This window comes from Carassius auratus, chromosome 41 (assembly GCF_003368295.1).
Source record: "Carassius auratus strain Wakin chromosome 41, ASM336829v1, whole genome shotgun sequence".
Classification (NCBI taxonomy): Eukaryota; Metazoa; Chordata; class Actinopteri; order Cypriniformes; family Cyprinidae; genus Carassius; species Carassius auratus.
The window spans coordinates 20,411,582-20,428,467 of NC_039283.1; the positions used below are offsets into that span (position 1 = coordinate 20,411,582).

Below are 16,886 nucleotides of genomic sequence, written 5' to 3' on the forward strand. Positions count from 1 at the left end.
ATATTTAAACAGTAAATCACTGTTTTGTAGCACTTTGTCAAAAATGGAAGGAGTTATTTATATTACATTTTAATAGATTAGTTAACATTTTATCAACCGATTTGGTTCCCACCATTTTTATAACAGTTCTGTATTAAATATAAAACACAAAATCCAGAAAAATTTAGGAAAAAAACACATTGCATAGGACTCTATTAGCAGCAATAGTAAAAGTATTAATTAAAAAAAATGAATCTTGAAAAAAACTAAACAAAAGAAAACTTGGAATTTGGGATAAATTAAAACAGAATTTGGGGGTTGGGTGATATAATGGAAGTCATAGGGCCCTACAGCTTGTTTGAGGTCATCGGGAAGGAAAGGATGCCAGGTATGAGTGCAATAACAAAGAAATCTGGGAACTTGAGGGCCACCGAGGGGCTGAGGGTGGGAAACTTGGGTGTGGCTAGGAATGCATGCCGCCCACAATGAGAACTGGAGGTCTGTGGGAGCCCAGCTGGAGTTGGCACACAGGACTACAGCCATAGATTAGAAACACATGTCTATCTTATTGACGGACCCCCCACCCCCACCCCTTCCACATTCCCTCCGCAACTGAATATCTGCAGTGCCATGACCCAGAGTTAATAAACAGCTTGGAAATACATGTGGTTAGAGCTGTCTGCTTGCGTAAATGTTATGGAAGCACTTATGGACACACAATCAAACACACTTTCAATACAAAAAAATAATGTTTTGTTAAATTATGCTTTCATTTTTGTGTTTGTCTCTACAGGATTTAAGAGGACGAGAATTAGTTTTTATTGGGAAAACTCCTAAAGCAATGAAAAGTGGCCCAACACTAATTCATATATGCCCCATGAGAGAAAAAAAAAAATGAGTCAATAAATTAAGAATTTTCCCTGCAATAGTTCATATTACATTTAAAACACGTCATCATGTTGGGACACTTTCTGCAATGGTGTGTAGAGCTCCAAGGAGACTCTGATTAAAATATTGGCGAACTGACACGCGTGCAGCGCTGCAGATGTTTGAGTGATTGCATGTTAGTGGTTTGCCCTGTGGTCGTTTGTGGAATAGCGTCATGCTTTAGCTCATTAAGTGTGATGAAGTGTCCGATTGAGATACCTTAACAGCTAGTGTGTGTGTGTGTTCTTGTACATATGTTTCTGTTTGTGTTTATAGGTTTGAAGCCGTCTAGCATGGCCCGCGAACCTCCCTTGCCAAAATGTATCACAGTAACCATAGTTTCCACCGAAATACTACAGCTGTGTCTACAATAAACCTGTGTAGAATTTGATATTAGATGCCACAGTCATGAAAAATAAAGTAAAAAAAATGACAGTTTAGTAGGAACTAGCATTTTTTGCTACAGTTTTACCAAGATGTTGCTGTACTTTTGCTAGAGTGGGTTTTGTGTTGCTACGCAGTAGTAATAGTTTGTTTTTGTGCGTGTGCGGTATGAATTCCCTGGATGAATTTCGGTTCTGAATCAAAAATCTCCCATTCTTAACAAAGGCTCAAAACTTTCCACACATGAGTGAGATTCAGGACTTTGAGTTGAGGGCAACCTGACTAGCAAACCAAACAGAGCTAATGCCAAGCGGAGTCTGCTCATAAAATCAGCATGGATATTCCACCACGCTCCAAAAGCAGCACAAAAACTCCCAACGTTATTTGGCTTCGCTGTTTTATGATGGCGCTGGTTGTTATTTTGTGAGGGGGTTTAATGCAGGCCGTTTCCCACTGTCTCAGCTGAAACACACACACACATACAGACTCATTGTTTTTGAGATAGGGCAGGGTTGGGCTGCTTGCTGAAACATTTCAAGTCTGCTGCAAAAGCTGTGATCTTTTCTGCTGCCTCGATGTCGGTCCGTCCTTCACAATGGAGCTGCTTGTGGTGTGCTGTCGTTATCAGTGCTGGTCAGCATGTGTGTGTGTGTATAATAGGAAGGTGATGACAAGGCTGCAGGTGTAGATCCTGCCTTCTCTGCAGGTGGAGGAGAGACACGTTTACTTCACCTCACTACAGCTCAAAGCACAATGAGATCACAGGGGCCAAAAACTCAACACTTCTCTTCTCTTCTCCATTAATCTTCTCCTTATTTTTTTTTCTTGTGTAATCTTTTATGAATCATTTATGATTTGGCAAGAGATTTCATATAATTTAGAGAAAATTGTTGTTTATTAGAACAACTTGTATTGATCGAGAACAGCTTGTTTTAAAATTGTAAAACATTTTGATTTTGGAAAAATGCACGCACATTTTTCATTTTATTTTTTCATTCTAATTGGTATCTTATTTTTAAATACTTAAATATCTCATTCAAATGTCTGTTTTCTTGTCTCTTCTTTCCATTTGATCTCTTTTTTCTCTTCTTTTCATGTCTTATCTTTCCTCTTCTTTAAACAATGAACAATTTCTGATTTGGTTAGAGATGTAATGTATTCTAAAGAAATTGCACAAACACACACACACACACTCACACATATTGACATGATAGCATCACACAGTTGCTGCAGATTTGTCAGCTGCATATGCATGATGTGAATCTCCTGTTCCACCACATCCCAAAGCTGCTCTATTGGATTGAGATCTGGTGACTGTGGAGGCCATTTGAGTAAAGTTATTCATTGTCATGTTCAAGAAAATCATCTGAGACAATTTTGAATAAGTTTTCTGATCCACCTCAAATGTTGAATACTATATATATATATATATATATATATATATTTCTGTTTATCAACTGTCTCTTCTCTTCTGATCTCTTTTCATCTGTTGTTTTCTTGTTTCTGTCATCTTCTTTCATCTAATCTTTTCTCTTTGGCATCATACCCCGTTAGTGTTTTTCTGAATAATTACAGTCTCGAAATGGCAATTTTATTCTCAAATCTTTGACTTGATCCCTTGTTTGATTTCTCATTCTAAACAACAGACAAATAAGAACAAACAACAGCTATTAATTATTCTATTCGGCTACAGAATATGTAATGTACTGTTGAGCCATTTCATCTGCTTGTTTTGGTATTTGTTTATCTGGTTCCATGCAATATATGTGCTTATTTACGCACAAAGCATCCTCTGTGGTCTGTGACACAACAGCTTTCTATTGTTCCACAGAGCAGCTGAAATATCGCAGTGCAGGTGAGAGCGCGCGGAAGAGAAAGTGTTCATTTTTCTCTGCCAAACTAACATACTTTCAGAGGTGACTGTAGAGTCATATCGCCGGAGGGCAGGATTACTCAGAATAGTTGTCTGGACTCCACAAAGCAAAAACTCCTCCTCCTGCATCTATCATCGCACTCTGCCAGATCCCATCATGCAAGAAGTGTGTGCTCGCTTTAAATGAGTTTTTCTGGTTGCCGAGGAAACCAAATTAAGTTTAGCTTAGCTGTGGCGTACAGGAATTTGTTCAACTGGAGAGCAAAATTTCCTGCTCTTCAAGTGTGTTCGGAGACTTCAGAGAGGTGTTCCACACCCTGCAATTCATATTGCCGTCATGACTGAGCGAGAACATTGAAGTGTTTCGCTTCAGTGCCTGCCATCCTGCTTTGCACTTTTGGAAGAGAACTATTTTGAACTCTCCGCTCCCCTTTTGCATGAACCGGCCCCTCGGGGTCATAGAGGAGCCTTCTCGCTTTGCTTTCCAAGTGTTTTCTGTGTGGTAAGAGATAGTAAGCGAGATACACATTTCAGTGAGCACCAAAAACAAAAAAATGATGTTTCGAAACAAATCGGCTGGCGCAGTCAGCACCAATTTGAGTTATAAATCAGGTCATTTATTATTAAGCAAATATTAAACAAGGCGCTTTGAAGACCTGCCAGGGAAGTTGTTTTGTTGGTGGGGATCTGAAAGCATGCCCGTGCCAAAAGTGGAGTCGATGGTCTGAGTGTCAAAGACATAATGGAAAGTGTGGGAGGGGGTGCAGGAATTCGAGGGTAGATAGTCGAGGAGTGTTGAACTTCAAAAGGTCATTGGATATTCCTCCACCACTTTGTGGGTTTGGTGTGGGTGTGATACCTGTAGTGTAACATTTCCCTCTCTGTTCAAAACGTAGTCCACTTTCTTTGCAGAGGTCATGACCTTTCCATCAATCGTATTGCGGTTGACCTATGAAGATATCCGTTCACTCCTCCCTCTCACGCCCTGCTGACTAGCTGACTGATCTTTATATTCTTCTGTGTTTGTTCCCTCCTCCACAGCCCCGACGGAGCCACTGCTGTGCAAGTTTGCAGACGGAGGACAGAAGAAGAGGCAGAGTCAGAACAAGTACCCTCAAAATGGCCGACCGTGGCCTCGGGAAGGAGAGGTGAGCACTGGCGACCTTAAGACCTTCTAATATCGGTCTATCTATCAATCTGACTAACTATCGACCTGTTCATAAGCCAGTTCATAACTTGGCTTTTTAATAAAAACTGCATTTATATTCATTTTATATACGTTTCATTCTACTTCCTACTTCCTGTTTGCATCTGTTCAAATTCAATCCAAATGCAGCCATTGGAATTCAAACTCAGTTCAGTTCCAAATGACACACAACCTGATCCTACTTACTTACCATTTCCACGCCAGCTTCTGCCCTATTTTTCCCTTGCATTCCCATTACCAGAATAAGGATATGAAGAAGGGAGTATGTTGGAAACAAACCCTTTGTTTCATACGTAAGATGGAAGAAAGGAGGCATGAGAAAACATTTGATTGATGGAGTCATCTGGCCATGTTTGAGTTCCCAGTCTTTCACTCAGGTCCTTTAATCTCTCCTCTCCTGGTCTTTATTCTCACGAAGCATGTCGCGCCGTCTGGGTTGGCTTGTGGGAAAATGTAGACAGGGTGTACAGCTGGCATTTTCTGGGCAGCCCCAGCTGCTGGCATGATGCGGCGGTTTCGGGAAGCGTGCCCAGTTACCGACCAGAATGTGATCGCCCGTTATGGGGAGCTGGCAGCCGCCATTACTTTGGCTGCACTCTCTCATGAAGGCGTATTTCAATATGCAACCTCAGGGGTCCACATTAACTAGATAGAGTGTCCAGTCACATGTAGGTTAGGTCAATGGTTTTCCCACCAGTCTCCAGGTTTTCTTCCCCACTGAGTAAAGCTTGGCACTTGATAAACCTGCAGTATATGAGCGTTGTTTATCTGCTCCAGTCCAATACGGGTCTAAGCGGCCAGCTTTCCCCCCTTATTCACTTAGTGTGGCTCTGTCAACATGAGCTATGCTTTCTGCAGCCTTGTAAATACCAAATAACTTTGTGCAGTATCGAATCCGAGCCTGTCTGGTATTACAGCCCACCATTCTGAGGTAATGGATCCACAGCTACTAGTCTTGGCCATGTTCTTTTAAAGATATAAAGAGCACTTGGTCGGCCCCTATTAGATGACCCTGTTCTATTGCCAGCATTACTCAACAGACTTTATAGGATACTTGCTTCACCTGAACTATTTTTCACTCTTTGTCCTGTCTGTCTTTTGTTTCAGAGTGGCATGACGCTGACCTATGATCCCACTGCAATGCAGAATGGGTAAGAGAGATTAATTTGTTGTTTTGAGTTTTCAATGCTTGTTTAAAGGATAGTTCACCCAAAAATGAAAATGTGATGTTTATCAGCTTACTCCCAGGGCATCCAAGATGCAGGTGACGTTGTTTCTTCAGTAGATAACAAATGAATATTTTTAACTCAAACCATTGCAGTCTATCAGTAATATAATGGAAGTGAATGGGATTCCACAACCACAATGTCCAAACTGTTTTTTAGATTGTACTAACTGAGATTGTAGATCGAGTGTCAGTGGTCCATTTGAGAGATGGTTAAGTGTTTTAGAAAATGTTTGTTATAATTTTTATTTTTCTGAAATACAGTAATATTGTAAAATAATACCATTTAAAACAGTTTTCTATTTTAATATACTTTATCTAATATGCTGATTTGGTGCACAACAAACAGTTAAATAATTTTATGATACAGGATTGTTTGAATTGAAACTTCAAAAATCAGCATTGATTTGAAATAAAAATCTGTAATGTCAATGTTAGTGTCAGTGTAGTCAAAAATCTCACTTTTCACTTTTAATGTAAAATTTAATTTCTATTGGAAGTGTGTAGAGATGCATATATAAAAATACATACAATATATCACTTCCCACTCCAAGTATATCTTAGTAAAATTATTTCAATTAGAAATTAATTAAAGGGTTAGGTCACCCCAAAATTAAAATTGTCATTAATTACTCACCCTTAAGTTGTTCCAAAGACGTAAGACCTTCGTTCATCTTCAGAACACAAATTAAGATATTTTTGATGAAATCAGAGAGCTATCTGACCCTCCACAGACAGCAATGTTCCCAATGTTCCCAGGTACAGAAACGTAGTTAATACATCGGTAAAACAGTCCACGTGACATCAGTGGCTCAACTTCAGTTTTGCAATGCTACGAGAATACTTTTTTTGCGCAAAGAAAATAATAATTAACATAATTTACATTCATTTACTTTAACCATTTTTCTCCCCCAAGTTACGTCTTCAACCATTTTAGAGAGTATTACAATGCATACACATGCATTGCCCAAGTCGTAAACAACGCTGTTGATGCAGATTACCTTCATGCACACGTTTCAGTTGCGTTGCTGTCTATGGAGGGTCAGATAGCTCTCTGATTTAATCAAAAATATCTTAATTTGTGTTCCGAAGATGAACAGAGGTCTTACGGTTTGGTATGACTTGAGGGTTTATTTTTGTTAATTTATTAGCATAAGCAAACATTTCACAGAAAAAAAAAAAAAAAAGGTGGACATTTTGGAAACTGTAACTTAAAAAAAAAAGTCCTTCTACTTCCTGAATTATATGAATAATCCACCAGAGGGCAGAATACATGTGGTACATCATATACAAAAGCTTTTTTTTTTTTTTCAGGAAGTTACTGATTGTGTTAATGAGACATATGGCTTTAAAGGGTCAACTAGTTTAGCCACCAAGACATCCTTGACTAGCCAGCAGGATCATGCAGGTTTAATCTGGTCTATTCAGCAGGGTTAACAACATCTGAGGTGCAGTGAGTAATACTGAACTCTTCAGAGCTGTCTTTGCACACGGTCACACACATACACACACAAATACTGTCAAAATCAATCTGCATTTTGTGCCATTGTTGCACCGAAGAGTGTAAGTGTTTCGTCAGGTGCTGGTTTCAGGCCAGGAAGATGGGTACTAGACTAGGGTAGATAAGACCCTTTCTATCTGTCCGCTCCGGTGGACGGAAGGCCTAGGGCTCTGTCTCTGATCCGGCACTCTGGGGAAACAGTCATCATCGTACCTTAGTTACCAGCTCTGGCTCCTTCTGCAGCCCTGACTCAGCACTTGCTGTCTGTGGGAAAGGGAATGAAATAAGGGAAAAAGAGCCAGATTCTGAAACGCTTTTATTTGTTTCCATTCTCCTTTCCATCACTCCTACCACATCAGAATATATATATTCAAAGATCGAGTTTCCTTCTTCCTGTACATGCTCTCACTCGGGTCATCTTGTGTGACTGGGACATAAGGGAGCATGAGCTCTCTCGGGCAGCCAGCTTTTCTCTCCCCATGCTCTATTTCTCCGCTTTCAGACAAGCCGATCAATAAAGCCTAGCAACGGAGCTTGCAGATGAAACATGTCCGCAGTAGGTACACAATGATAAATAAAGTCCTGCCCGAGAACTGTAGCTATTGGAAAATGCTGTTGCTCGGGTAACACTGAGAAGTCAACAAATCAGCTGTTGTGACACGAGCCTGTGAAGATAAACACACAAACATATAAAAGATTTCGATTTCAAATAAATGCTGTTCTATGAAGCAAGAAATCCTGGAAAATAAAATCGTGCTTTCCACAACAAATATTCAGCAGCATAAATGTTTTCAGCAATGATGATGATAAGAAATGTTTAATGAGCAGCAAATGAGCATAGAATGATTTCTGAAGTATCGTGTGACACTGAAGACTGGAGTAATGATGCTTGAAATTCAGCTTTGCCATCACAGAAATAAATTACATTTTAAAAGAAATGATTGAATCATGGTATATTTTTATAAACTTTTTATAAAAGTATTAAGTGTACTGTTAATGTGACTTGTACAAACTTCATATTCAGTTTAAATTACCGTATTTTCCGGACTATACGTCACACTTTTTTTCATAGGTTGGCTGGTCCTGCGACTTATAGTCAGGTGCGACTTATTTATCGAAATTAATTTGACATGAACCAAGAGAAAACATTACCGTCTACAGCTGCGAGAGGGCGCTCTATGCTGCTCAGTGCTCCTGTAGTCTACACTGAAGGCATAGAGCGCCCTCTCGTGGCTGTAGACGGTAATGTTTTCTAAATAAATGAGACTTATAGTCCAGTGCGACTTATATATGTTTTTTTCCTCATCATGACGTATTTTTGGACTGATGCGACTTATACTCCGGTGCGATTAATAGTCCGAAAAATATGGTATTTGTGTAGCACATTTCACGAAAATGTGCTGTTGTTACATGTTTGTTTTTTTCCCTCTATACTGTAATTTTACGCTCTCAATGTTGTAACACTCTTGTTTTATACGAACAGAACTAACAGTTTTTCGTGTATCTTACAGGTTCTACTCCTCACCATACAGCATCTCCACAAACCGCATGATCGCTCAAACGTCAATCACTCCATTCATCGCAGCCTCTCCTGTCTCCACATATCAGGTATGATCACAGCATATACACAGCAGTCAGAACGAACACGCTGCAGGCAAACAAACTCACACATTTATATCTACAAACTGGCCCTTAGAAACATTTGGACACTTAAGATGTCATACTTAAAATATGCTTTTGTTCTAAAGATCGATAGCACAGTTCCTTAAGCAAAACATTTCACAAAAAAATGGTGTTAAATAAATTTAACACTTTCTTGTTAAAAATAATAACAATATATCTAAGAAGAGTGTAATTCATTCTGAGAAGAGGTTTAGCACCAATTCTTTGCAGATATTTTATATCTAATGCAATGACATTCAGGCATTTTTAAGAGAAATTTGAGTGTCTAAATGTTTTTGGAACCACTTTATACAAACACAATGCAATCTGCGTCACATACATATGAGGAGATCATGTGGAGGTATAGCATGTCTTCCACCTCTCTCTGTGTTTGCTCTCACGTTAGGAATGCTTATTAAAGCTGTGAGTGAGCAAACAGTGACTATGAGCATCCTTAATTGATTTGGCTTAGGCTAAACTAAACAAAACATTGCTGAGCATAGAGAATTGCTAAGCCCTTTAGATCATGTACCTCTCGTCCTCAAACACACACACATGCGATCACAAGTGCACATATACAAACCAAGTCTTAGTTTACGCTCCCAGCCGCACGCTTGTTATGATGCATTCTGCACGCTACCAAGTTTATCTCTTAATCAGATTTCGTGATATCATGTGTAAAAGTGCCTTGCTGGCCAGCGAATTAATTTTAAATTGCAAATAGTGCTGAACCCGCCAAAACGAGTTCAAAGCCAAGCACTGCACAAGAAATCAATGCACTGCTACCTTTATTCCTCCCCTAGTCTCCCCTAGAACTTCGAGAATGGAAAAAGAGACAACTGTTTCCCTTTCCAGTGAAAGGACAGAGAGAAGGAGAGAAAGAGGGAGAGCAGAGTGAGAGCATGAATCTTTTAACAGTCGGCGAGAAAGAGAGAGAGAAGGTGTGTGCTTACACATCTTAGTGGACTTAGTGTGTTTAGAGAGAGAGAGAGAGAGAGAGAGAGAAGCACGAGGTAGATCACAGTGATGAACAAATCCCAAAGGCTTTTCTTCCTAGAACAACATAAAAGGACACCGCATATAAATATAGACACCTACAACCGTTCAAACACACATTCACGAAAATAAATGCATACTTCCATCCTCTCAGACAGGAAGTGGCCAGTTATTCTCAGTCCATGTAGCATAAAAATAAAAAGTTATTTTAGTGTTTTATTTTTTTTTTTTGTAATTTTGTTGTGCATGTTTTTCATTTTTATTCATTTCAGTATTAGTTATTCACATCTGTTTTGTGTATAAAATAATGCTCATAATAACATAATTAATTTAGCATTATTTTTAGTCTTATATATTCAGTTTTTATTTTGATTTTAGTTACAGTTTTTGTTACTTGGTTGTATGTGTTTGGTATTTTATTCGTTTTTTATTTAAATATGTATATATATATATATATATATATATATATATATATATATATATATATATATATATATATATATATAAATATATATATATATATATATATATATATATATATATATAGTTTTTATTCATTTTTATTACAGTTTTTGTTTTATTTATTTTAGTCCCTTTAGTGTGTGGTATAAAAAATTATACTCAAGCATATCAGTCTTATTTTAGTTGCATTTTTTGTATCTTTGTATTAGTATTTTTTTTTTTTTTCTTTTGTTTTATTTTATTTCTTTATTTTTTATTTTATTAAGTTTTTGTAATTTTATTACATTTTTATTAGCATTTAGTCATTTTAATGTCTCTGGTTTTTCTTTTTTTATACAAGTTTTAGTTTTATTTATTTTAGTACATCAAGTAAAAAAAAACAGAGAGAGAGAGAGAGAGAGAGAGAAATGTTGCCTTGCCAGCTGAAATAAAAGTTGTATTTTATTTTTAGTAAATGTTTATTTTTATTGCTGGTAACAACTATTATTATTTTTATAGTTTGAGTTAATTATAGTAACCCTGTCCTAAATGTAGTAAATGTTGCTGTGAGAATTACTCTGGCAGCGAGATGAAAGGAGAGATTTTTTGGGGTCCAAGTCGGCCTTAGATGATGAAATTGCTGCTGCAGTGCCGTAATTAGGAGGCAATATCGCTGTGTGTAGAATTCAGATCCCTGTGTAATTATCGCTCTTGTATTACTTGCTCCTGCCTTGGCTGTTCTGTGGGAATCAGGGCTTCGAGGCAGCAGGAGGAGGCGTAGGAGGGGGGTAAGGAGTGAAATTAAGAAATGCTGGTTTCCTTCCACAGGTCCAGAGTACATCGTGGATGCCTCACCAACAGTACGTTATGCAACCTACGGTAAGTGCTGCTGAGGAGGTGTTCATTTATCTTGGTGTGTGTGTATGTGTGTATATGCGTGTGTGTGCGCGTGTGTATGTGTTGGGGACATGAGGAAACCGTCAGATAGAGAGAAATGAGGAAAGGGTGAAAGTGATTTTCTTTATCTTTGTGAAAGAGAGGATGTTCTATGAGCTAAATTAAAAAAAAAAAATGCTGGGGATCTTTACCCCCATTGCCCTCTTGTGGCCCAGCAAGTAAGCGCGGGGGCGGTGAAAGGGGTGTTTATATGTGTTTATATAGTTCACCCAAATATTTAACATTTTGATCATTTACTCGCTACTAACAGGCATACTTTAATTTGTTATTCACTGAAAATGTCTGTTTCTGCCTCATGTAGTGATGTCCATGAGACAAATTAGTTTGAAGATGTGCTTAAAGTGACATCAGAAGACAATATAGAGCATAAGTAATATGAACCAGGGGTTTTCAATTTTTTTGATGCCACAGAAACCCCAATTATGCAGATCCCCTTTCGAGGGACCCATTTAAACCCCTAAAATATAAAGGCATCTATATATTTTCAGCATTTACACTGTTAAAAATACAAATATTATATGGAAAATATTTTCTATTTTATATGTTCAAATGTACACATGCACATATTTTTTCTGTTATTATTATACATTTTTTTAAATTACATTTTACACAATTTTTTCTTCAAACTTTTCTACACACCTCCTAGCACATTCTTTTAAAGCCTCTGACCACTTTTATGAAACTGTTATGGTACTCGTTGTCATTTTGCAACTCGACCGCTCACATTGTTTTATGGCAGAAACAAATTTATAGGGATTTGGAAACACATGAGGATGAGCAAATGATGACAGATATTGTCATTTTTGGGTGAACTGGCCCTTTAAGGGCAGGCGACTCAAGGATCTGTTCCTCCAGTCAGTCTGCAGTCTGGATCAGATAAATTGTCCCTTGTCTGAGCTCCATCGACATAACTTTGTCAACCTGGAGACATTTTTTTTTTCTTGTTCTCGGTCTCACTGCACAAATACATCGGTACAAACTACCTCTCTTGTGTTCTTTCCCTTAACTCTTGTATAAGAAGGCAACCCCTTGGCTGAGGTCTGCCCACCGTCTCTTTGGCTCCCACCTGAACTTGGATTTAGTGTAAGCCAGAGGTCTGCATTCCACTGTGAAAATGGCCAAAGGTAGTCTGGGATCAGGGCTTTTTCTTTGGCAGGGCCTGAAAAAAGTCTTCAGTCAGCTGTTTCCAGATCCACAGCAGGCAGACGCAGGGCTTTATGTGATCCTGAGCAACTCGAGAAGTGAACAGGGTTATAGAAAAGGAGGCAGATGTCTGTCTGACTAGATACTGTAGTAATATTTCCGACTTCTTATGTGAGTGTATATGTGTGTGTGTGTGTGTGTGTGTGTGTGTGTGTGCGTGTGTAGTCGGATGGGAGGTTTGATGATCATGATTGTGTTGTGTAAATGTGTTTGTAACCAAACCCTCATATCTAATGATCTGGCAACCCATCAAAAAAGACCTCAGCTGCCTGAGAGAGAGAGAGAGAGAGAGGGAGAGAGAGAGAGAGAGAGAGATGCAGTGGGAGTCTGTGAGATGATCTCTGCCTAATTTGAAAATCCTGGAAAGAAAACAAAGGCGGGAGAAATCATGTTCTTTGCTTTCTTTTTGTGGTTCCTGTGAAGAGAGAAGGCCAGCAATTAAAAGTGGCTGAGAAAGGGAAGCATTGTTATTGGAGAACACCACTGAATTTGGCACCTTGTTACCGTGGAGACACGTGACCATAGCGACCGGAGCCGGTGATGAGGGTTTAAGCAGATCAGCAGACAATGGAAGTGCTCTGAGCTCCTACTCCGCAGTGCTGTGTGTGTGTGTGTTTTAGTGTATCTTAAGTGCACCTGCTGTTGTGACCTGCTGATTATTTTGGCCATATAGCTGAGTTCTGCATTACTATAGCCAGATTATTGCTGTGTGGCTGTGGGTGTGTGTGTGTGTGTGTGTGTGTGTGTGTGTGTGTGTGTGTGTGTGTGTGTTGGCTCACTTGTGTCCTTATAAGGGTTGTAAAATTCAGAAATAAGGAATTGGTCTCCTTTTAAAACACAAATGTGAATTTGAATTGACCATGAACCCGAGGATGCAGAATTGGAATTTAAATTGGAATGACAAGAGGAATTTACTGGTATGCAATTCAAAAGAAGTTCAACAAAGTCACGCAACAAAAGAGTTTCATTAGTTCAGCTTGGCAACAAAATGGCCAAGAACAGATCACTTTTCAGCCTGCTTCATGTAGTTTGGCTCAGACTTCAGGGAAATTAATAAATCCTAAAGTAAGTTAATTCCCCATTTTATTATCGACTTTCAGTTAATATAGTATATATATATTATATTATTTTTGTGAAAACTATTCGGTTTAATACTGTAACTCTAAAATCTTCCTTCTGCAGCCACTAATTTAGTTTCAAATAAATTGTACATTCACAGATGTTGGTTGATTCTTTGCTATTTATTTCTATTTTTGCAGCATTGCAAAATTATCAACAGTATCTTGACCAACCAGCTTTACAACTTGCGGGTCAACCCGTATTAACCAATATTGAAATTCTTGCACGTGTAAGCTAGTTTTTTCAGCAGGGTAGCTGCACAGATGTTGTCAGCAGGGCGCACAGATGTTGTCAGCAGGGCACACAGACACCAACCAACAAGCACACACTTACCCACAATGCACCACCCAGAGGGCCATCACTCAACTGTACCTGTTTCTTTCCATCTAAGCGCAGAGAAGAATCCCCAGCCACCCTAACCAAATCACATCCTGGAAATGAACATTAATGAATCAAGGCCACAGTGCATTACAGCAAAGCCGCTTAAAGTGGAACCGCCATGCAAGAGGAGAGAAAAGAAATGAAACGCTTCTCTAAGCCCCTACTAGTCACGGCCATTTGCAGAAACAAAGAAGCCCATGTTTGAGTAAATATTTGAGTTTATCGCAGCCCAAGAATGCTCTGTTGGGATTGGCGGGGTGCTGTGTGTGTGCGTGAGAAAGAAAAAATGCATGGTATATGTTTTTCTTAAGTGTGTTTAAATGGTGGGAATTAGTGGTTATGCCTTGGCACATTTAGTTTAAGATTAATATCAAACATCCTCCCTGGCAGCCTGCTTTTAATAAGCACCGGTACCTGGGAGAGACAAAAAGATTGACTTCCTTTTCCTGTCTCTATTTTAGACGTCTTGGATAAAAAACACTCCTTCCTCTGATGTCATGGGAGATTTCTGCTCATCTAGTTTACATCGGAAATCTCTGGCTTTAAACGGCAGCCACCAACGTTTTGGCTGCCAGAATTCGAAACCATCAGCTTAGATGAATGTGTATTTGGGCTGAGGTTGGAACGGAGTTTACAAGGCTGTTGTCTGAAGAGGGAAATCTCATTGGCTGTCTCAGAAATCCCTCTCAGAATGTCACTCACTTTCCGAATACGTCCCCTCAGGGAAATGAAGGAAAAACACACACGTACGCACAAGCGCGGCTTTAATCGTCTGTCTAAGTCTCACACTGATACGGCTGTAAATTAGAGTGGAGAATTATTCAGCATGGATTTCTTTTTTCCTTCGCTCATTATGAAAGCTTGTTGTGGGGCGGGGGAACTGTTAGCTCGAGGCTCTCGCGTCTGAAAGCTGTGCGTGGCGGCTGAACGGTTTACCTCTGAAAGCGTGAATAGAGACAGAGCGCATCTGACACCAAGTGCCTGTACAGTTTATTCTTCAAGCGCAGACAAGCACCAAGCTGTGAGAGAGAGAGACTGAAGCTTGCATGTTTGTGAGTGTGTGTGAAGGCTTTTTCTTTTTTTACTGTTGGTGCACAGAAAAAGAATATATCTCTTTCAGAGCTCTTCAGAAACTGGTGCATTTCACCTGGAGCCGTTTTGTGCTAGAAAGGACGAAATAATTATCCATGCAATACTTGCATATCATCGTATCGTACATTTGTGTTTGTTTAAAACCCAATGATCATGTTCTCCAGCATGATTTATGGTGATCCAAAGAGCATATTTTCTTCCTTAAGAAGCAGGAATATCTGACCAGTGTACAAAGGCGGTCACATGATCAGTGTCACAGATTGATTATTTGATTTGTCACTAATCAAATAAGTCAATTTGTGACACTGATCATGTGAACTCCTTTGTACAAGCTGGTCGGATATTCTTGCTCGGAAATAATGCAGAAACCTATTATAAATGACTTATTTATGTGGCATCAATGTCACTTCATTAAAATACTTACTTCCAATGTTTAATTGGATTTTGAGTGCCAGAATAAATGCATTTAGTCAGGAGTCACCACACAAGTGTCACATGCTTGAAAGCTGATGCTCTTCCACAGCTGAAAAAAATTCTGAAGACATATTCTGATTGTCATGACAACGATGAGACGCAAAGGGAGAAGAAGGGCTATAGACGAATAGAATTTCAAGATTTAAGTGTTTTAAGAGAGTAATCAGACATTTAGCCATAAATACAGTATATACTTCTGCCTAGAAAAGAATAAATAGATCATCATGAATTTTATTCGCGTATTGATAGATAAAAAAATCTAAATCAGATAATGACCATAGATAGCTTGAAATCTTGAAAAGCAACTGTAACTGGCCATTTGCAACCCATTTTACTTGCATAATGTGGCATGTTTCCAGGGGCCCGTTCTTCATACGTCGCTTATTACATCCGAGATCAAATGACACATCCAAGATGATATCATCGCGCTAATCATGATCCGGCTGATTGGGTTCTTCGAACACACATGTTGTGTATGATTAGTATCGCTGGATTGAGTTATCTGAGATAATTGCGCGTTTATGTGTTGGCTTAAAAGGGGATATGTATCGATACTCGAAACCATGATCAGCAGTGCAACGATTGGCTGGTGGTAAGACGGCAATGTAATGACGTCATATAATTTAAAACGACACCTGACGAAAAACTTGACAAATTTCTGGACTTTTATAAGGAAACAGCCAGGCAAACAAAACTACATAAATTTTATAATAGATACATGAAACAGATAATATATACATGTTTTTATTTAATTAGAATTTCTTTCATGATTCCCAGTTATTTAGATTCGCAATTTATAATAGTTGAGCAGTCTTTACATTTTTAATTCAATGTAGAAATTATCTATTCATTTCATTTTATATTTGGACAGATTTGTTACGTGACAGCATTAATGAAAGTTTCTTAAGGGTCAATATCATGTTATCTGCATCTCCTGCGCTCCATCAAGCCCCTCTTATAATAGCAGTCATCCATCAAAATAATGCACGACTCTATTATCTGTTTAGCATGTGTGTAAGACTCTAATACAATTATGAAGTAATAATTTTATGACAATTAAATATTTCAGTGAGTAAAACTGGCTGTGTCTATAGTATAGTATCTAGCTACAGCATTTTTATATTATTTTTAAATATTTTTTTTTAATGATTATTATTTTAAATTATTGTCCCTGGATCAGTACGATACTCTTGTAATAAAGTAGCGGTGGTAGCAGGCATATTTTGAGTATCAGTTCTGGTTGAAAAGAAGCGATCTAATCCTGTTTACATGAAATAAGTCTGCTCCCGAACAGGTTTATGCTGACGGACCTGTTGCTATGACAGCAGCTCTGGGATGAGCTTCGAAGAACCAAACGATCCAAGATCACGCCAAATCGTCAACATTCAAATCCAGCTAACTGAGTTAGCGACGTACGAAGAACGGGCCCCAGGTTACACAGTATATTGAATGGGGAATAATATAG

The 16,886-nt window shown here is 38.7% G+C and overlaps 1 protein-coding gene across 1 annotated transcript in view; it reads left to right on the forward strand.

Annotated features, from left to right (window-relative positions):
• LOC113059226 (RNA-binding motif, single-stranded-interacting protein 3-like) overlaps positions 1-16,886 on the forward strand; it is a 43,958-nt gene that overhangs the window by 18,738 nt on the left and 8,334 nt on the right. Inside the window, exons 3-6 of the mRNA XM_026227568.1 lie at positions 4,205-4,311; positions 5,478-5,521; positions 8,608-8,704; positions 11,024-11,074. Coding sequence (XP_026083353.1) covers positions 4,205-4,311; positions 5,478-5,521; positions 8,608-8,704; positions 11,024-11,074 — 299 coding nt within the window. The remainder of the gene's footprint in view (positions 1-4,204; positions 4,312-5,477; positions 5,522-8,607; positions 8,705-11,023; positions 11,075-16,886) is intronic.